Source organism: Sciurus vulgaris (assembly GCF_902686455.1).
Source record: "Sciurus vulgaris genome assembly, chromosome: 15".
Lineage (NCBI taxonomy): Eukaryota > Metazoa > Chordata > Mammalia > Rodentia > Sciuridae > Sciurus > Sciurus vulgaris.
The window spans coordinates 17,684,392-17,706,603 of NC_136476.1; the positions used below are offsets into that span (position 1 = coordinate 17,684,392).

General features: G+C 38.5%; 1 protein-coding gene across 2 annotated transcripts in view; it reads right to left on the reverse strand.

The window, feature by feature from the left end:
* Window positions 1–22,212, reverse strand: part of MAMDC2 (MAM domain containing 2) — a 171,002-nt gene that overhangs the window by 23,875 nt on the left and 124,915 nt on the right. For both annotated transcript variants that reach the window (XM_079112666.1, XM_079112667.1), the window contains exon 10: window positions 992–1,085. In XM_079112666.1, the coding sequence (XP_078968792.1) occupies window positions 992–1,085 (94 nt within the window). The remainder of the gene's footprint in view (window positions 1–991; window positions 1,086–22,212) is intronic.

The window sequence follows — 22,212 nt, forward strand, 5'->3', positions numbered from 1 at the left end:
GAATAATTATTATTACTACACTAGTGCTACCTCCTCGCTTACTGGGGGCCGCTTCTTTGGTTGAACTTCATTGTACTCTCCTACCTCCAGATTCTTAGCAAGATTTTAAATAAATAGCATCTTTATGTCTCTTTCGTGTTTATTATTTTACTTCATTTTATTTTACACATAGTACTAACTAATGAAGGCTCATTCCTCTTCTATGTGCCAAGTTGTAGATATTTTTATCTGTATTGTCCTTGCAGGGCCTCAGAAATTAAGGGAATAAAAACAAATTGTCTTTTAAACAGGTAAACAAGCATATTATTCTCCTGTACCAGAATGATACCACAATTTGCCTACTTGTTGAAGAGATGGCAATTCTCTGGTTTAGTTGCTATGTAATTAGATTCAAACCAATGATCTGGTTTGTGATGTGTCCCATTTTCTCACAGGACATCATATCCAACATGCTACTAGCTACCATGACTTTATTTTGTCACTATCATCCATGCTTGGGCTATTGTTTCAATGTCATTTAATTTACTTAGGAAACATTTATTCTATTAAAAATTTAAAATGATATGTTTAGCAAGTATCTGTGAAATAAGAATTTCATCAATATGACTTGAAAATATGCATTCTGTAAGATGACTATCACAATAATAACAATACTAACGAAAATGGTAGACATTTGTTTTTAAAGCACTGTTCTGTGCCAGGTCCTATGTGAGGGAATGTAGGTGTATTATCCCAAATACTCAAGTAGGTACTACTACCTCCCTTACAAATGAGGAAAGAAGGGTTAAGTCACATGTACCACAAAACACACAGTACATTTGAGTAATTATTTCCAAATTTCGAAGCCTACTACAAAGCTCTCTGGAGAGGCATTCGGTCAAGAAAAGCAAAGGATGGATTAGTACAGATTGAATGTATGATTTTCTTAGAGCAACCTGAAGTGTCCTTGACAGGTGAGGGAGACAAGTAGATGAAATGACTGCCCTCTTACCTGGAGACCAGCAGCTTCCCAATTGTATTGTAATATCATCCAGGGCCACAAGCCCACAGTCCCAAAAACTTTTGCATAGGCTCATAAACACCACCTGCAATTCATAAAAATAAAGTTATGAATTCTGTTAGCTGAAAATTGGAAACTCTTAGAATGTGGGATTTACTTGGCATAGCATTTCTGCATAAGCAGTTGTGAACACCTCTTAATTGCCTGTAGGAGTAATGGGACAGTGGCATGAAGAACAGTTACCTTTTTATGTGACCCTGGAATTCTCCTATTATTTTAAGCAGAGTCAACCTCATAATGATATATCATGTATATTAATGCAAAAAAAAAATTAGAGTCATTCTTTAAAGAATGGACAGTAAAAGCAAGGAAAGTAAGAAGTTAACTGGGTGACAGAAAAAAGCCTGTGAAGTTTTAAATATTTTCCTTAAATAATCCACAAAGTGCATAGAGAGTTGATGGTGTTCCAAGCATTTTTCAAACACTTCCAGTACAAACACTATTGATTTTTCTGGAAATGACTTTCTGGCAATGTGCTTTATTCTCAATGTGAACGAAGTCCCAGTGATTTGCCATCTGGAGGATTATGTTCTATTTCTAAGACAAAGATCTATGTCCCCAGCTGGTATTGCTAATAAAAGCCCAACCAAAGTTATTTTATCAGTCCAAACATTTTTATTGTTGTATGTGAATGAAAAACAAATCTATACCATAAATTATGAAATTCATTGTGTGTGTGTGTGTGTGTGTGTGTGTGTGTGTGTGAGAGAGAGAGAGAGAGAGAGAGAGAGAGAGAGAGAGAGAGAATATGTGTCTGGGATTTCTTCCCATTAGGCCATTTTAAAGGTTACTTTTCATATATAGGATGCCCAAAGAGGCACTTATTAAAACATTTATGTTAGGTTTTCACTGTACTTGTAGTTACAAACCTTCTTTGCAGGTACAACTTAATGTTTAATTAATGCAAGCTCATACTGTTCATGTTTACCCTCAACTACAAATCTCAATTCAAAGACAAAGAAAGATGTGACAGAAGCTAAAACTCACCTTATAGATAATAAGAACATTTGCTTTTTATTTTTAGGCCCTAATATTCAAAATGTTATGGCTTGAATTTGTGTTATCAGTAGTGTACTTTGATGATCAGATTCATTAGGATATATGTATATTTTGGAGTGGTGGTGGAGATTCAATCCAAGACTTCATGCATGCTAGGTAAGCACTCTACCACTGAGCCACATCTCCAGCCCTAGAATGCAGAATTTATTTTAATAGAAAAATTTTAAAAATCATATGATGGCTTACTAGTATGCAAATATAAGTAGGTATATATATTTACAAAAACAAAATGGTGTTTTTTGTTTGCTTATCTCTTAAATTTTCATCTTTAGAGATTCTAGAGATCATTCAAATCTGTAAAATATTTTACTTGCAGAGTTTATGACTGGGAACTTATTCCTCATTTGGAAGGTAAAGGTCTGTGTCATCAGCCCTAAATACTATCACATTTTATCAATAATTTTTATTGCTATATGGGAAAGAATATTAATCTGTCTCATAATTTATTGAACTAAATGTGCTGTACAGAGAAAGTCTTGACTTTCCTTTTGTCAACTTTAAAGTCCATTTTTCATAAGGAGAGTTAAAAAAAGTACGTTTTCAAAATGAATATGAGGTAGTGAAAGGATTCACCATGTAAATCTTTCCCTGCATTAAAACTTAAACATTTGGCATGGTAATATATTTGAAAGAGGAGAAATATTAACATACTTTCATATGTTTACTATAGCATTATTTTATAATGACCATAAAACCAAACAAGCATGTAAACAAGGAAAGGAAACAACACAAAATTTCAAAAGGAGAGAAAATAAACTCTGATACATGGGGAGGGAGGGGGGAAGTGCTGGGGAGTGATATTGTTATGTTATAAATTGTGTGCATGTACTAATGTGGAACAACAAATCCCATCAGTACACACCAATAAAAAATGTGGGGGGAAAGCAGCAACAATAAAAATGTATGATATAGGGCTTCAAGATGGCGGCCTAGAGGGAGGCTGCATTTCATGTTGCTCCAGGACTCAGGATTCAAAAGAGGAGATATTGAGACACTTGGGACCAACTCAAAGCAGCCGGGTGACTCTCACCCATTGGGGAGGCGTCCCGGATGGGACGGTGGTCCCGGAACGCAGGGAACTTGTGAAGTAGAGCTGCCGGCGAGACGCCCCTCCCCCCGCTGGAGCAGTGAACTCGGACAACTGAGAGCGCCCTAAACGAGGCAGCTCGGTACAGTGCTGGGATTCGGAGCAACCACTGGGGCTCCGGCGGCTGCCCAGGGGAGGAGTGGCGAGGAGAGCTGTGTGGACTCAGGACACCGGGGCCTGCCCTGAGGAGGAGGAGGAGAAGCGTGGCCACTTGGATTCGGAGTGACTGCACCAGAGCTACAGGCGGTTGCCAGAGGAGAAGCCCCGCGGCGAGCTGTTTGGACTCAGAACGACGCTTCTGAACCCCGGGGCCTGCCCTGAGGACGAGGAGGAGGAAGAGGAGCGCGGCTGCTTGGATTTGGGGTGACTACACCAGAGCTACAGGCGGTTGCCAGAGGAGGGGCTGCATGGCGAGCTGTTTGGACTCAGACCACTTCTGAACCCCGGGGCCTGCCCTGAGGAGTAGGAGTAGGAGGAGGAGGAGCGAGGCGGGTCGTTTGGACTCGCAGTGACTGCATTAGCGCTCCAGGCAGCTGCTCAAAGGAGAAGGCAAGTGGTGAGTTGTTTGGACTTAAAGTGACAGCTCCTGAACACAGGGGGGCTGCCTGGAGGAGGAGCGTGGTGGGTCGCTTGGTCTTGAGTGGCCGCACAGGAGCTCCGGGCGGTTGCCCAGAGGACCCGCGCAGCGGGTCACGTGGATTCAGAGCCACTCAGAGCGACCACTCCGGAACACCCGGGGGGTTATCTGGAGAAGGAGGAGGAACGGGGAGGGTCACTTCGACTCGGAGTGATTGATTGCCCAGGGCTACGGGTGGTTGGTGGGAGGAGGAGGCACACAGTGAGTTTCTTGGACTCCTAGTGACCGCACCAGAATACTGGGCGGCTGTCTGGAGGAAGAGGCGTGTGGCGGGTCTCTGGGACTCAGAGCGATTGTTCGGGGCCCCAGGTGGCTGCTCAGAGGAGGGGCCGCATAGCCAGGCCATTAGGTGCAGAGCAGGGTTACAGGATCTAGGAGGCTTCTGGGTGGAAGAGCCGCACAGAGACAGGCTTAGGGCGGAGCGAAGGATCCAGGCCTGCGGGCAGATTCTCTGAGGAGGGGCAGCCTAAGGAGATTCATCTGCGAAGGGTGAGGCTCCCAGGCCCAGGAGGTAGGGCTGGGCCCCTGGGAACGTTGCAGAGGAAGGCAGCCCAGCCCAGGTGGTAGCTGTAAATTGAGGGAAACCTCTAGGAGGGAACTGACCAGCGAGACCTCCCCACCGGGTGAGTCTTCCCTGCCGGGTGAGGTTTCCCCACAAGGACGGTAAAACCAGAGACTCAGGCCCAAACAGGCCTTGCCTCAGCCCGCAGCCTAGGTCCCCTTTGGATGGCAATTGGTCAACAAGTGGAGGCACCTCTGCCCACTAGCAGGGATTATACCCCACCTGAAGAACACCACTCCTAGAGAGGCATCTTCCTTGTGGAGCACCGCACTATCAACTTCCTCTAAGACTTCAGGCTACTGAAGGCTAAGGGGGGATATATATAGAAATCTTCAGGGACATTGTAAGTCAATAGAGGAAATCTGCAATATCTCAGCGGTCCACTGATACCTGAACAATATGAGAAAACAAGGAAAGAAAATGCTGCAAACAAATCTAGATGTTACATCAATAAAACCCAATGACAGCATGGCAGAAGAAATGACAGAAAAGGAGTTCAGAATGTACATAATTAAAATGATCAGGGAAGCAAACGATGAGATGAAAGAGCAAATGCAGGCATTGAATGATAGCACCAATCGACAGTTAAAGAGCAAATACAGGAAGCAAAAGATCATTTCAATAAAGAGTTAGAGATATTGAAAAAAAAAACAAACAGAAATCCTTGACATGAAGGAAACAATAAACCAAATTAAGAACTCCATAGAAAGCATATCCAGTAGGATAGAACACCTGGAAGACAGAACCTCAGACATTGAAGACAAAATATTTAACCTTGAAAATAAAGTTGAACAAACAGAGAAGATGGTAAGAAATCATGAACAGAATCTACAAGAACTATGGGATATCATGAAAAGGCCAAATTTAAGAATTATTGGGATTGAGGAAGGCTTAGAGAAACAAACCAAAGGAATGAACAATCTATTCAATGAAATAATATCAGAAAATTTCCCAAATCTGAAGAATGAAATGTAAAACCAAGTACAAGAGGCTTATAGGACTCCAAATACACAAAATTACAACAGACCCACACCAAGGCACATTATAATGAAAATGCCTAACATACAAAATAAAGACAGAATTTTAAAGGCTGTGAGAGAAAAGAACCAAATTACATTCAGGGGGAAACCAATACAGATATCAGCAGATTTTTCAATCCAGACCCTAAAAGCAAGAAGGGCCTGGAACAACATTTTTCAAGCCCTGAAAGAAAATGGATGCCAACCAAGAATCTTATACCCAGCAAAACTTACCTTCAAATTTGACGATGAAATAAGATCCTTCCATGATAAACAAAAGCTAAAAGAATTTACAAAAAGAAAGCCAGCATTACAGAACATTCTCAGCAAAATATTCCCTGAGGAAGAGATGAAAAACAAAGAAGCAAATCAGCAAAGGGAGGAATTATCCTAAAGGAATTGTCAAATAAAGGAGGAAACAAGTTGTGTCAAACAAATAAATAAAAAAATGAACCAAATGACCGGGAAACCAAATCATATCTCTATAATAACCCTGAATGTTAATGGCCTGAATTCACCAATCAAAAGACATAGACTGGCAGATTGGATTAAAAAGAAAGATCCAACAATATGTTGCCTGCAAGAGACTCACCTCATAGAAAAAGATACCCATAGACTAAAGGTGAAAGGATGGGGAAAAACATACCATGCGCATGGACTCAGCAAAAAAGCTGGAGTATCCATCCTCATTTCCGATAGTGTGGACTTCAAGCCAAAGTTAGTCAGAAGCGATAAAGAAGGTCATTTCATACTGCTTAAGGGAAGCATGAATCAGCAAGATATAACAATCATAAACATCTATGCCCCAAACAGTGGCTCATCCATGTATGTCAAACAAATCCTTCTCAATTTCAGAAACCAAATAGACCATAACACAATAATACTAGGTGATTTTAACACGCCTCTCTCACCACTGGACAGATCTTCCAGACAAAAATTGAACAAAGAAACCATAGATCTCAATAACACAATCAATAATTTAGACTTAACGGACATTTATAGAATATACCATCCAACCAAGAGCGAATACACTTTCTTCTCAGCAGCACATGGATCCTTCTCTAAAATAGACCATATATTATGCCACAAAGCTAATGTTAGCAAATACAAGAAGATAGAGACACTAGCATGTATTCTATCAGATCATAATGGATTGAAGTTAGAAATAAATGAAAGAGTAAAACACAGAAACTATTCCAACATCTGGAGATTAAACAATATGCTATTATATGATGAATGGATAACAGAAGATATTAGGAAGGAAATTAAAAAATTCTTAGAGGTAAATGAGAACAAAGAAACATCATATCAAAATCTCTGGGACACTATGAAAGCAGTACTTAGAGGGAAATTTATTTCATGGAGCGCATTTAATAAAAGAAGTAAAACTCAACAAATAAATGACCTAACACTACAGCTCAAAGCCCTAGAAAAAGAAGAACAGAACAGCACCAAAAGTAGTAGAAGACAGGAAATAGTTAAACTCAGAGCTGAAATCAATGAAATTGAAACAAAAGAAACAATACAAAAAATTGACAAAATAAATAGTTGGTTCTTCGAAAAAATAAACAAAATTGATAAACCTTTAGCCACGCTAACAAAGAGAAGACGAGAGAAAACCCAAATCACTAAAATTCGGAATGAACAAGGAAATATCACAACAGACAGGATTGAAATACAAAACATAATTAGAAGCTATTTTGAAAATCTATACTCCAACAAAATAGAAAATTTCGAAGACATCAACAGGTTTCTAGAGACATATGCATTGCCTAAACTGAACAAGGAGGACATGCACAATTTAAATAGACCAATTTCAAGTACTGAAATAGAAGAAGTCATCAAAAGCCTACCAACAAAGAAAAGTCCGGGACCAGATGGGTTCTCAGCCGAGTTCTACAAAACCTTTAAAGAAGAGCTCATTCCAATACTTCTCAAAGTATTCCAAAAAATAGAAGAGGAGGGAACCCTCCCAAACTCATTCTATGAAGCCAATATCACACTGATACCTAAACCAGACAGAGACTCATCAAGGAAGGAAAATTTCAGACCAATATCCTTAATGAATATCGACGCAAAAATTCTCAACAAAATTTTAGCAAATTGCATACAAAAACATATTAAAAAGATAGTGCACCATGATCAAGTGGGTTTTATCCCAGGGATGCAAGGTTGGTTCAACATCAGGAAATCAATAAACGTAATTCACCATATTAATAGACTGAAAGTCAAGAATCACATGATTATTTCAATAGATGCAGAAAAAGCTTTTGATAAAATACAGCACCCCTTCATGCTCAAAACACTAGAAAAAATAGGGATAGTGGGAACATTCCTTAACATTGTAAAGGTCATTTATGCTAAGCCCATGGCTAATATCATTCTAAATGGTGAAAAACTGAAAGCACTCCCCCTAAAAACTGGAACAAGGCAGGGATGCCCTCTTTCACCACTTCTATTCAACATCGTTCTTGAGACTCTGGCCAGAGCAATTAGACAAACCAAAGAAATTAAAGGGATACGAATTGGAAAAGAAGAACTCAAACTATCCCTGTTTGCTAATGACATGATTATATATTTAGAGGAACCTGGAAATTCCACCAGAAAACTCTTAGAACTCATAAGTGAATTCAGTAAAGTAGCAGGTTACAAGATCAATGCCCATAAATCCAACGCATTTTTATACATAAGTGATGAATCTTCAGAAAGAGAAATTAGGAAAACTACCCCATTCACAATAGCCTCGAAAAAAATAAAATACTTGGGAATCAATCTCACAGAAGAGGTGAAAGACCTCTACAATGAGAACTATACAACACTAAAGAAAGAAATTAAAGAACACCTTAGAAGATGGAAAGATCTTCCATGTTCTTGGATAGGAAGAATTAATATTGTCAAAATGGCCATACTACCTAAAGTGCTATACAAATTCAATGCAATTCCAATTAAAATCCCAATGACGTACCTTACAGAAATAGAGCAAGCAATTATGAAATTCATCTGGAAGAATAAGAAACCCAGAATAGCTAAAGCAATCCTTAGCAGGAAGAGTGAAACAGGGGGTATTGCAATACCAGATCTTCAACTCTACTACAAAGCAATAGTAACAAAAACGGCATGGTATTGGTACCAAAATAGAAAGGTAGATCAATGGTACAGAGTAGAAGACACGGACACAAACCCAAATAAATACAATTTTCTCATACTAGACAAAGGTGCCAAAAATATGCAATGGAGAAAAGATAGCCTCTTCAACAAATGGTGCTGGGAGAATTGGAAATCCATATGCAACAGAATGAAACTAAACCCATATCTCTCACCATGCACGAAACTAAACTCAAAATGGATTAAGGACCTCGGAATCAGACCAGAGACCCTGCAGATTATAGAAGAAAAAGTAGGTCCAAATCTTCACCTTGTTGGTCTAGGATCAGACTTCCTTAACAGGACTCCCATAGCACAAGAAATAAAAGCTAGAATCAACCACTAGGATAGATTCAAACTAAAAAGCTTTCTCTCTGCAAAGGAAACTATCAGCAATGTGAAGAAAGAGCCTACAGAGTGGGAGAATATCTTTGCCAATCATACTTCAGATAGAGCACTAATCTCCAGAATCTATAAAGAACTCAAAAAACTCTACTCCAAGAATTCAAATAATCCAGTTGACAAATGGGCTAAGGAAATGAATAGACACTTCACAGAAGAAGATCTACAAGCAATCAACAAACATATGGAAAAATGTTCAACATCTCTAGTAATAAGAGAAATGCAAATCAAAACCACCCTAAGATTCCATCTCACCCCAATTAGAATGGCGATTATCAAGAATACGAGCAACAACAGGTGTTGGCGAGGATGTGGGGAGAAAGGTACACTCATACATTGCTGGTGGGGCTGCAAATTAGTGCAGCCACTCTGGAAAGCAGTGTGGAGATTTCTTAGAAAACTTGGAATGGACCCTCCATTTGACCCAGCTATCCCACTCCTTGGCCTATACCCAAAGGACTTAAAATCAGCATACTACAGAGATAAAGCCACATCAATGTTCATAGCTGCTCAATTCACAATAGCCAGACTGTGGAACCAACCTAGATGCCCTTCAATTGATGAGTGGATAAAGAAACTGTGGTATATATATACAATGGAATATTACTCAGCCATAAAGAATGATAAAATTATGGCATTTGCAGGCAAATGCATGAAATTGGAGAATATCATGCTAAGTGAGATAAGCCAATCTCAAAAAGCCAAAGGACGAATGATATCGCTAATAAGTGGAGGATGACACATAATGGGGGGGGAGGGAAGGGTTAGTGTTAGGGTTAGAGTTAGGGTTAGGGAGGGGGGCAAGCATGGAGGAAGGAAGTACTGAATAGAGGGTAAAGAGGAGTGGGAGGGGTGGGGGGAAGGGAAAAAATAACAGAATGAATCAAACAACATTACTCTATGTAAATTTATGATTACACAAATGGTATGCCTTTATGCCATATACAAGCAGAGAAACAACATGTATCCCATTTGTTTACAATAAAAAAAAAAGAAAAAAAAAGTATGATATAATATCTAAGAAATAGGTCCTTATTAGATCTGAAAGCTTATGAATATTATTCAGTTGTACAGAAATAGATTTCCTCTCATAAGGTTAAGTGGAAAAATCTGGTTAGAGTAAATAAAATAATGAAATAAAATATGACATAATCATACCTAAATCATCTAAAAATACAGTGTGGTTGTAGTTCAGTGGTAGAATACTTTCCTAGCATATGAAAGACCCTGGTTTCTGTTCCCAGAACCACATAAAAATAAATAAAATAAAAGCTAAATAAAAATAAAAATACATATAAAATGTCTGGACAATTTATCAAATGTATCATAATTATGTTAGGTTCACCGGGTGTGATGGCACATGCTTGCAATGCCAGCTACTGGGGAGGCTGATGCGAAACAATCACAAGTTTGAGGCCAGCCTGGGTAACTTAGTGAGACTCGGTCTCAAAATAAAAAATATAAAGGGATGGCAACGTAGTTAATGTCAAAGCACCTCTGAGTACAATCCCCAGTACTAAAAAGAAGAGGAAAAAGAAAAGAAAGGAAAAAGAGTTATGTTGAAATCATAAAATTATGGGCACTTAATAGTTTCTCTTTATTTTCTAAACATGTAACTTATCAAATTTATATTTGAAGAATAGCAGAAAGAATCAAGATAGCTATAATTATGATGTAGAATAAGGAGTTTGCATTTCCTAGATTGGCATGGTTTATTTATTCACTTATTTACTGGTAGGGGCACTTAATCTCTGAACCACACCCCCAGCCTTTTTGTATATTTTATTTAGAGACAGGGTCTCGCTGAGTGGTCAGGGCCTTGTTAGTTGCTGAGGCTGGCTTTGAAATCATGATCCTCCTGCCTCAGCCTCTGGAGCAGCTGAGATTACAGGCATGAGCCACCATGCTCAGTTGGCATGGTTTATTACTTTAGTTGTTAGGCACATATGTCTATTTAAGTTAAAATTAAATAAAATTAATTTACCCAATCACATTAGCTACATGCAAAACACTCAATACTGCAGCCACATGTAGCTAGTGGCTAACTGAATTGGACCCAGCATTTCCTCATTGCAGAAAGTTCTATTGAATAGACCTCCCTGGTTCCTGTGGTCACCCCAAATAATCTTGTGAACTGCCACAGTGGGTGGAATGAAATGTTAAAGATGTTTTGGACAATTTCAGGCCACTAAGCTGTTCTTATAGCTTTTTCCATACCTAGAACACCTAACCAGGTCACCTGTTGTTCTGTCTAATAAAATATCCCCAAAGTCAGTCATTTACTGACTACACTCAAACCATGTCTCAGGCCTCAGGTTTATTTGGTGTTACCTGTCAGCATTATACCATGCAAAAGAAATATAACAAGAGCAGCTTGTTTGGTCTAACACATTAGATTCTCTACCTAGCTCCAATTTGGGGTTCACCATTTTGCATCTTGTAGGGTACTTGAGGCAGAGAGGTTTTAGGTAGTTGGTGACTGAGCAAGCTGATGACTAGACCTAGTTGAGAAAGGACAAAATAAAAAAGTCAAACGTCGTGGTTTGTTCTTTAAGAACTCTTTAAATTCTCTCTGGATCTAGTTGAGAATGTGACTAGAAAAAAATGAGCCATAGTCTAAATTCTTGAGGGGATTAGGGTCTTATTTATTTACAGACTGTTTTAAAAAACAACGTTTATGTCAGTTTAGGCAGAATTTCAAAGCATGTAGAACATATCTAAAGAGGGGAAAATGTTTAAAGAGCTTGAACGTATATTAATATTTATGAAAGAGCAAGAAGATGGCAGATGGGGTAAAGTGATATCCCTTAGACAGGTGTTCCTGATCTTATGCAAATCTCTGAAAAGTTAGGGCAAATGAAATTTTTGTAAATCATCTGTTTCAGTGCACTAAAGGTCTCAATGCTTAGGAGACTAGTGATACTTTAAAATTTTTGTTTTGATGGAGATTATTCATTATTGAGGAAACCTACCTAGACCAACTTTGGATACACAAATAAGCAGTGACTGGAGAGCTACATGACTATTTTGCAAATAATAAAGTCAGGTAAGGATCAGCAATATTACTTGGCATGGGGTCTCACATGTGCTAAGCCTGAACTCCATATGCAATCCTTTTTATTATTTTATTTTGAGATAGGGTCTCACTAATTTGCCCAGGCTGGCCTTGAACTTGGGATCCTCTTGCCTCAGCCTCCGGAATGGATGGAATTACAGGTGTGTGCCACTGTGTCCAACTTTCTTTACATTTCCTGTACTAAAAATACAATATGTATGTGCTTTTTTAAAATCCACAACAGGTATTTCAATGTCAGCATTATTAATGTTTTGGGGCCAGATAATTCTTTGCTGTGGGATGCCCTATGTTCTGTATCCCTGGCCTTGACCTGATGCTAATTAATGGAAGAACTCACTCCTACAGAGGTAGGCTAGAAGGAATAAAATGAAGGTAGAAAGGAGATAAAAGGAAGGACAAGGAGAATATACCTTTAATCGGAATGTATTGTGCTAAAATTCCTTACAATTTCACTCCCTAGGCTAATTCTCTCTCCTAGGCTGGTCAGTCCCACATTTGTGGGAAATCTACAAATCTTTACTCACAGTGTTAAAATTATTGAAAATTTACCCACTTATGAAAATTTCCCTGTGCACTGTTAATTAGCCCACTAATAAATGTGCTTTTAGAATAGATTGAACAAAGGGAGACATGAAACCTGTAACATATGGTATTTTCCCAGAAATCTATAATATAAATTACTTTCCCAATATTTTATCTATTGATCAGATAATGGAGAAGATGTCAACCTAAGGATCCTGAGAATTGCCAGACCATCATAACTACCTTATGATCACCAGATTGATGTCATCCCCATATCCCTGCCCATGCTCACCCCTTGCCAAGTTTCCTTTATAAGAAGAGCCTGAGAACTCCAAAAACATTTCTCTCTTTCAAGATGACCACATTCTTCCTTGAAATGTGTACCTCTTGCTTTCCTAAATAAATCTCTGTACTTCAATATTTGACACATCTAGAAATTCTTTCTGTATGGTGTTTCTCAAGGACCTCATTGTCTTGAGTTGAGGTCCTCCTCCCTGGGACTTCCTCTGACCACTCCTAGTGACACTTTCACTGTTCCCGTTTTGCCTCACTGTCCATGCCTCACTCCCCAAATAATTAACCAATACGTTCAGTCTTGCATGAAAAGAAGAATAAGTGAAAACATCAAAGGAACAATACCAATCATACAACCTCCCAATCACTCATCTTTCTTTGAGTTTACAGGAACCAGGAATGCTTAGTGACCTGTGGACAACATGCAAACCACATCAAGAGAATCGATTACCATAAGAATTAATGGCCCTTCTAGTGCCCACCTGGTTATGGCTAGAGTCCACAGAAACCCCAGATAAGATTTTTGTCCTGCAGCTCCTTTCAAGATGGAATTTGGGTGACAGTGCTCCATCTTCTACCTGCTGACTCATCACCAATAAATCTCTTTCCTCTCCCACTAGTCTTTCTCTCCAGTCATTGACTTCACTGGGCAGCAGGGGAACTGGACCTTTCATGGTTATGTACAGTAGATCTCAAGTCATGGAAATTAGGAATGTCTCCAGGCATTGTTGCCATCTGTTACTTGTAGGGTAAATGCTCCCTGACTGAGAACCTCTGGTGGAGTAGTATAAACTGTTGGGTGGATTACAAAACCTCATGTACTAAATTTCTAATCTATGTAGTCTCTGTGCTAAGGTACTTTCAGATTTGTTATCTCATTTTTGGATTCACTATCAAATTTAATCTATTTATTCTCTCTGCTCAGAACAAGACAGTTTTTTATATTTTAAAAATGCACTAGGTTGAGATATTGTTTTCCTTTTCTGCATATCACCAGGCTGTGGTTCTAACAAGCAATGAGACATCGTCAAGTCGTGGAAACAAAGGGTAAAGGAGCAGAAAGGCAAGGTAGATGGATTCATATTCAAAACTGAATAATAGTCCTTAGATCTTAGGGCTTTGCTGTTCCAATTTCCTGCTCCTGAAAATCATAATTGTCAAAGGGCAACAGGATCACCTCTTTGTTTTCATCTTCCTCTCTTTCAAAAAATAATGATCTGCTCTCTAGAAAGAACCTAATGACTTATGAGGTAACTCAGCAAACTTTCATTGCAGTATATAATTTTAACTCTCTCTTTTTCTTTTTTCTTTTCCTTTTTCTTTCTTTCTTTCTCTCTTTCTTTCTTTTTTTTTTTTTTTTTTATGGTTGGGCAAGGAGTTGGTCTGTAGGGAAACTTAACCATAAGACTGTGTTAGTCAGAGACCAGACTGTCCCTAGGCCAGTAAAAGTTCAGAAAAGTTCTGGATTAAAACAACCAGCAAAGAAAAAGTAGAAAAACAGATTTGTCATGAATTCATTTTCTCATACCTAATCAGGTTGGATTTTTGTTTGTTTGTTTTTTGCAAAAGTAGGCATTGCTCGACCCAGAGCTTCATGCATGCTAGAGAAGTGCTAGCACTGAGCTATATCCAAAGCCCTTTCTATTTTATATCTGGAGAAAGACTTTCACTAATTTGCCCAGGCTGGCCTTGAACTTATGAATCTCCTGCCTCAGCCTCCCAAGTCGCTAGAATTATAGACATGTGCCACCACACCAGGCTTAGATTGGGTTTTAAAGAATTAAATTTACTGATTTTCACTTTATGAGGTGTTATAGTTTAAGAGCTACTCGACACAATGAATAGGATTTTGCCAGGGGAAGGAGGAGATCAAGCTTTTCAGGATGCTATGGAATATAATTTAAAAAAAGCCTCTGTTATGATTTGTACTAAGTTGCTGAAAAGTGGCAAAATTAACTGGTTTACCACTGCCTTTTAAAGTAGTTTCCATGGCTTGCTTGATAGACATAGAGGGCCAGGTTGTTGGGTTAATCTACTACCAACTAGATCAATTGAAAAATACCCCCATTTAGGTCTCTAATTAACATGTGAATGACAGTTTCTATAAATGGTTTTCTATCTTCAGATAGACACATTTCAATCCTATTCTAACAATACCATAAATTACCCATGTTCACTAAGTGAACCTAGTTCTGTTTCTGTTATTGGCAGTGGACCTGAATGATTTACCAGATGGTTAAATTCTGGGTTAAATTGTACTTTTCTTCCGATAATGCTAAGATCCTTTGAAATCATTTGTACAGATAAGTTGGGATATGGAAACCACAGAGTCAGTGGAATAATTGTGCACAAAATAACTATAATCCAGTCAGTAAAATTCCAGAACCCTTCATTAAGTGCTATGGACACAAGTGCAGGATACACTATATAATATAATTGCATTCATTTAACTTTGATAATAAGTTATAGTAGAATTTTAAAAATACAAAACCACAGAAATTCCAAAATTAAGATATTTGGCAGAAAGTATGGCATTTTCATAAATCCTTAAAGACAGGTCAAGTGGAGTTTTATCTAGAAAACAAGTAAGATTTTAACATTCTCAAAACCTGGCTAAGTTTGGGGAATAGTTGTGAAATTGTAATAGCATGCCTCTTGCAGATGCTATATTTGGTTTGCATATCCCACAAAAGGCAGAATGAACATGTGTTTTTCAATAAGTCTTTAGCTGACCAGCACTTTTTTTTTCTTAAATGACCCATCTGTTTCATTTTTTCCTTTCCTTTTCTTTCTTTCTTTCTTTTTTTTTTTAAAAGATCCATCTGATTTAATTCAACTTTTAGCTTGACAAGCAACAAAGATTGACCAGTGTCCAACTCTGCCCAGTGTCAAAGTCTTTCTGCTTGTAGAAGCCTTCAGTTCTGGGGTAGAGGGCCAGCTGTGGTAGAATACAGGCCTGCAGTCAAAATTTTTCATTGCTATTTGGGTGGTAAACATCCAAATCTGTCAACTCATTTGAATCAGAAGTCTGCATTATTTTTAGATCTTTTGAATACTTTAAGGCGAGGGAAGGCTCCTGAAAATATCTCAAAATCAGTCAATTTTAAAGTGAGGAAAAAGCAGAGAATCTGCCAAATAGGTTCATACAAAGCAACCTACACACTCAGCCACGAAACCTCATGCTCATTCCTGATCCTTGAAGAGATATTTGATTATACTATCCAGCTCATTTTCCTTCCTTCCTTCTCTCTCTCCCTCTCTCTCCTCCTCCTCCTCTCTCTCTCTCTCCCCATCTCTCTCTCTCTCTCTTCTTCCTCTTTCCCCATTTCTCTTCCCCTCCTCCTTCCTTCTTACTTCCCTCCGGCCCTTCCTTGGGAGTGAAATTCTAGAACCCTTCATTAAGATGCTGTAGACACAAGCACAAGTGCAGGATATTCTATATAATGTAGTTACATTCATTTAACTGTTTGATAGCATAGTAATGTATTCCTTCTTTTTACTTTAAGTATTTCAAAATATGATTTTAAAAATTAGTATTTTAAAACAAAATTCTTGATCTCGAAATCGCTACTGAATAGCAAATCACTACTGAACCTGTGTTTACAAGCAGTTTCATTTTGCCTCACATCTGTTTATTAAGAGTTTTCAGAGGTGGGGCTCAGGAAATAATACCCCAAAATATGCTGCTTTGGCACACTTGAGTACTTTGAACTGGAAGATACTCAGAGGTAAAGTCTTTCTCTGTTCTTCTCCCGTCCTGTCTCCTCCTCCCACTTCTCCCCAAGGCAAGCCATAGAAACTATAGAATTCCTCTTCTGCAAAAGGGGTGGTTATAGAAACTGGAACCCCTCACTTCTAAAGCCAGCTATAAAACATAGAAGTATTACTCTAACATTCCCAGCGTTTCTGTCTTAGAGTTGTCCATAAAGAAATTTTCTGATGTACCTGGTCAGTTAGTAGATTATTAAGATCCTTATTTCAGAAGAGATCCTACCCCATACCTGGGAGGAAGAAATACTACAATAAAAAGACCAAGAAGGATCTGGACATGGCTTGTTGCCTTCCCACCCCAGCCTATTACCATTAGGTCATATTCTTTTTATCCAAATTTTTACATGGCTGTCCATGTTTCATCAGATCTAACAGTTTCCTCTGGGTCTTCGGTTCTTAATTTCTGAAGGTTCCTGTGACACATAAAATATTGATTAAACACCTTTGTTGTGCTTTTCTCTTGTTAACCCATCTTTTGTAACCGAAGTGATGTCATGAATCCTCATGATGGGGAAGAAAGGCATCACACCTTTCTACCCCTACATCACAGGAGCCAAAATCTCATATAGATCAAGGCTGAATTTCAGAACTGAGTAACATGGAACCAGCAGCAACTTCTCATCTTCTCCAGCTGCTCTTCCCTCATCTCAGTGATGTCCTTCTCTCTTGGCATCAAACCCAGAGGTCTCATGAATGCCAGGCAAGTATTCTATCACTGAGCCAAATCCCCAACCCCAAATTTTCTGATTCACATAGTTAAGGTCAGAGTCAAGACTCACAGCCAAGCTTCCTATTTTGGACCTAGTGCTCTTTACACAAATTTGTTCATTTATTTTCCAATTGTATTTCTTTTTTTTCCTATTTGCCAGTATATATCCTATTCATGTTCCTATTACTTAGTGTTTTGTTTATTGATTTATTAGAATAAATTTATGCATGTATATTAAATGTAATAAGAGTTCATTATATATGTTGCAGACATTTTTTTAATGCTTGAATTTGTCTTTCAACTTTGTTTATTAGACTTTCCTTATCTGGAGAATGAAATGAAAGTAGAACCAAATGTCTTGGTTTAAAGACTGAGATGAAGCAGGAGAGCCACAAAGAGCCAATCCTTAGGCATTGTACGGATACATATATAAGCTGATATTAGACAAAAAATAGAAGCTCATGGCTCATCAGTTGTGTGGAGGGAGATGCCATTGAGAAAATATATGGACTAGCTGTAGAATCTACTAGAGATAGTTACTGAAAAGATGAAGCAGGAAGTATTCAGAGGAATGCATATACGAGAAGGAGAAACAGATGGGGATATCTATTGAGGGGAAAAAAAGTACCCTTCTGGTGAAATTAGCCTTTTTAGTGGACTTGTCAATTTCCAATTGCATGAATTGAGCTTTTAGCTACAGAAGGCAAGAAGAAAGTGCCTGATCTATGAGCTAAAACAAAACAAAACAAAACAAAACAAAACAAACAAAATAAAACAAAAAGCAGGGGATCCCCAGAGAATTAATGGGAGCATCTGAAAATAACATTGCTTCATCCAGGACCTGGGAAAAAATTCCCTAAAAATGAAGGGGTTATAAGGCTGCAAAACATTTACAGGATAGAAATTCGGAAGCTGGAGGGGAAGCAGTGCTTTTAGGGTTATAGACAAACCGTGGAATAAATTATTGCATAACTAAGCTTATTAGTTAAAATTATGAACAAAGAATACCTATTCCATATTTCCAGTGCTGGGAAGACAAATGTGCCAACCCAGCAATATTCCATGAAATTAATTACTCAGGAAAGTCATGGGGAAAAAAAAAAAAAAGCCCTGACATGAACACTATGCTTACATAAGCTATATGTTTGCAACTACCAGTTGTGTTAATCAGTCTTTCTTGTAATTTTCCCGTAAGTTGACACTAAATGCAGAAGTCATCAACAGATCCTTGAAAAGAAATGAAATGGAGCAAAATCAGAGCATTTCAATTCTGTCTCATTCATATTTAAGGTAATGGAGAATTCCTGGACTGACAACTGATGCTGAGCTCAGCTTCAATAACTCAAGAGTAGGCTCCTTTTCCAATACTTATATTCAATTTGACTTTAAAACTTGTTCCACTTGACAGAATAATTTTCCTTGTTAGGTATACAGAACCACCCTGATCTGGTCTATAATGTGTTGATTATCTGTCAGTAATTAATGATCTTGCTATTTCTGTTTTGCTCTCAGTCTCCCTCCTTTAATAATTTCGGGACATTAATGTCCTGGAGCATTTTTCTAGCAGTGTTCCCAGACATCATGAAATGTGATGGGAAATTCATCTCCTCTCATGTGTCTCCTATGAACATTGGTTTTTCTGGCTCTTTAATCCCTTTATAGCAGAATGTCTTATTAAATAGCCACCTATTAATAAATCTCTCTATCAACTTTGTAGACTTACTCTTTCATTCGAGCAAACTTCTAACTGCTGCCTTTAAATTTTTCAGACCACTAGGTACCTTACAGTCATTCACATTGTTAATATTTAAGGGCCCAATTAAAAGGAAAAAAATTTAAGTGGAAATTTAAGTCACTTAAATTTCATATTTCCCCCTCTAAAACAGGAGATTTTTGTAAGAGAAAGAAATAGAGAAAGCTATTTCCCTATTGTTTACAAAAACCATATCACACAATATTAAAACAGTTTCTGCCATTAAGATGCCTAAAAATTGAATAATAAGAAGAGACTTAGAGGTCATCTTAAAACATGTTGTTATTTCATAGAGAGGTGACATGATTTTCTGATTCACATAGTTAAAGTCAGAGTCAAGACTCACAGCCAAACTTCCTATTCCAGACCTAGTGCTCTTTCATTACACAAATTTTATTCCAACCAAGTAAACACAAGTCAACAACTTCGAAGACTCAAAGGAAGGGGCACTTGAGATAGACCCTGAAAGAAAGGTAGGATCTTCTCAGGCATATTCCTGCAGCAAGATCAATGAGAAATACTTTGAGGTTGATACACCCTTTGAAGGAGCTTTGGAGGAGGAATGCAGAGTGCATAGCATGAGGATTTGAGAAATGAGAAACTGCACCAGAGCAGACAGTAATTGATGATACATCTTTCAATAAGTTTGAAGGCAAAAGGTATGGGATAGAGTGGAAGCTGAAATGTACAGAGATGAAAAGAAGGCTTGTTGTTCATCTGTGTTGAGTGCAGGAGACCAACATACGTTGGTACTGTGCAAAGGACTAATGGAGATTGAAGATTTGAGAGAGAGGGAATAATTTATGAAACACAGTCCCAGAGGAGGCAGGAGGGTGAGATCAAAAGTAGAGATGGGCAAATTGGTTTTGACTAAGAGTGAGGATAATACCTCCTTTGTCAGACTGATCAGGAAATGAAGGTGGCAGGTGAAGATTCAGAGAGGAACACAACAGAAGGGGTTCATGTTGGATGTTTTTATCCTTTTGGGAGATAAGCCCATGAGGTCCCACCCTAAAAATTAGGTGGGGGGTGGGGGCGGTCAAACTGGAAACTTGTAAGTGAAAATACAAAATGGATCTGAATGTCTAGGGTGGAGAACGAGAAAGTCAATGGGAGATAAGATGAATGAAAGTCTTTGCCAGCAGCACAGAAGGGACAGTGGTTAGTCTTACTTTTTCCTCCTGTGCTGAGAAGCCTGGCGAAAACACAAAAGCAACAGCTGAGGACTCCAGAGATTAGCAGGACCCAGGCGATGAATGAAGCCAGGAAGACGTGTGGATGGGTAGATGATGTGGAAGCAAGCATGACACTGACCCTGAGCATAGAACAGAGATTGTGGGCAGGCAAGGGATCAGGAGAGGTGGGAACACCAGTAAAACCTGATAGAGGCCCTCAGGAAAAGGGAAATGGCACAATGGAAGGATGGGAAGTTGTTTCCGAGAGGAGTCACAGATCTTATTTTTAGTAAATAAAAATCATAAGTTTCTAAATCAGAGTCAGCAGATATGTATATATCCATGTGTATCCTTATGTACATTCTAGCAGGATATTTGTACTTCTAAGGATTCACACAGAAGTTTTCTTGGAGGACACATTGCTAAGGAGCTAGCCAATAAATTTTGTTTATCAATTCAGTGGAGGAAGGTTTAATCTATTATGGTTTGGATACAAGGTGACCTTCCAAAGGCTTCTGTGTTAATGTAGATGGTGAAATGATTAGATTATGAGAGCTGTAAACAATCAATGGATCAATCCATTAATAACTTAAATGGATTACTAAGTGGTAACTATAGGCAGGTGGGGCATGACCAGAGGAAGTAGTCACTGGGGGCATGCCTTGGGAATTATATATTTTGTCCCTGGCTCCTTCTGCTCTCTGTTTTCTGGCTCCCATGAGCTGAGGTGCTATCCTCTGCCACGTTCTTCCACCATGATGATGTTCTGCCTCACCTTGAGCCCAAAGCAATGGATTTGGTCATCTGGACTGAGATCTCTGAAACTGTGAGCCAAAATAAACTTTTCCTCCTCTAAGTTGTTCTTGCTGAGCATTTTGGTCACAGTTACACAAAGTTGACTAATACACCTTTCTTCTTCCTTTAATGAAGTAATTGTTTTCCTTACTGTTAACGCATATCCATCGACAGTTCCCTTCCTTAGCTATTTATTGAATACTCACCCTGTTCCAGAAATTGTATTAGCATTGGAAATAAAGATAAATAAATAAAGAAGACATAGATCCTTGTTCTCCACAAGCTTGCAGTCTAATTTAAGGAAACAGGCAAGTAAGCAGACAGTTTCAATATAACATTTAAGTGCTCTGAGAGTAGTGTGATGGGATATCAATAGGAGCTATGCAAGACAAAAGTTCTATATCAGGTGCTTTGAGGGAATTGCCACCTCAAACTACGTTAAGCAGGATTCTTTCATGGAGACCTTATCAAGAGTTTATAACATGTCACTGAATTCCCCAAACTTACTTGATCACAAAACCCATGTTCAATGGAACATCTCAAGAAAAATGTGTTCTGTGGGACAAACCCTGAGAAAGGTTGACATAGGTTCCTTACCCATGTATTCATATTTTTCAGACTGAAAAGATGGGGGCTTTGTCCCAAATGCATACATGACTTTAGAAGAGTTTACCATGAAGATTTTATTTTAAGCAGATCATTAAGTCAGACTCAGAAGAAACAGAATGTCTCGTCATTGTTTCATTTATGGACTGTTTAACTTCTTTTCCCCAAAAATAAATATTAAATGAAAATGATATGGAGTTCCTCCCAGGGCTTCTAATTAACAGGTAACTGAAAGACTTTGTGAAAGGGAAAACAGGCTGCAGACCAAAAGGTATAGCAGGACCTAACATCTGTGTTATGATAACCAAGACTGTGTTAAACTGGGGATTTTAAGGCATAAGGGCTATTGTTTGTGCTTCATCCATCAACATTTTTTTCTCTGGCATAGACAAATTCAAGGTAACTCTGGATCACCTGCTTTCTATTCAGTAAAGTGCTGGAGAAAACAGACCCAGAGAACCATTTCACAATTCAGGCCTTGCAAAAAGTATCTTACATGTTAAAAAAGTTATTGTAGCTGTTCATGATTGTGCAAAAGCTG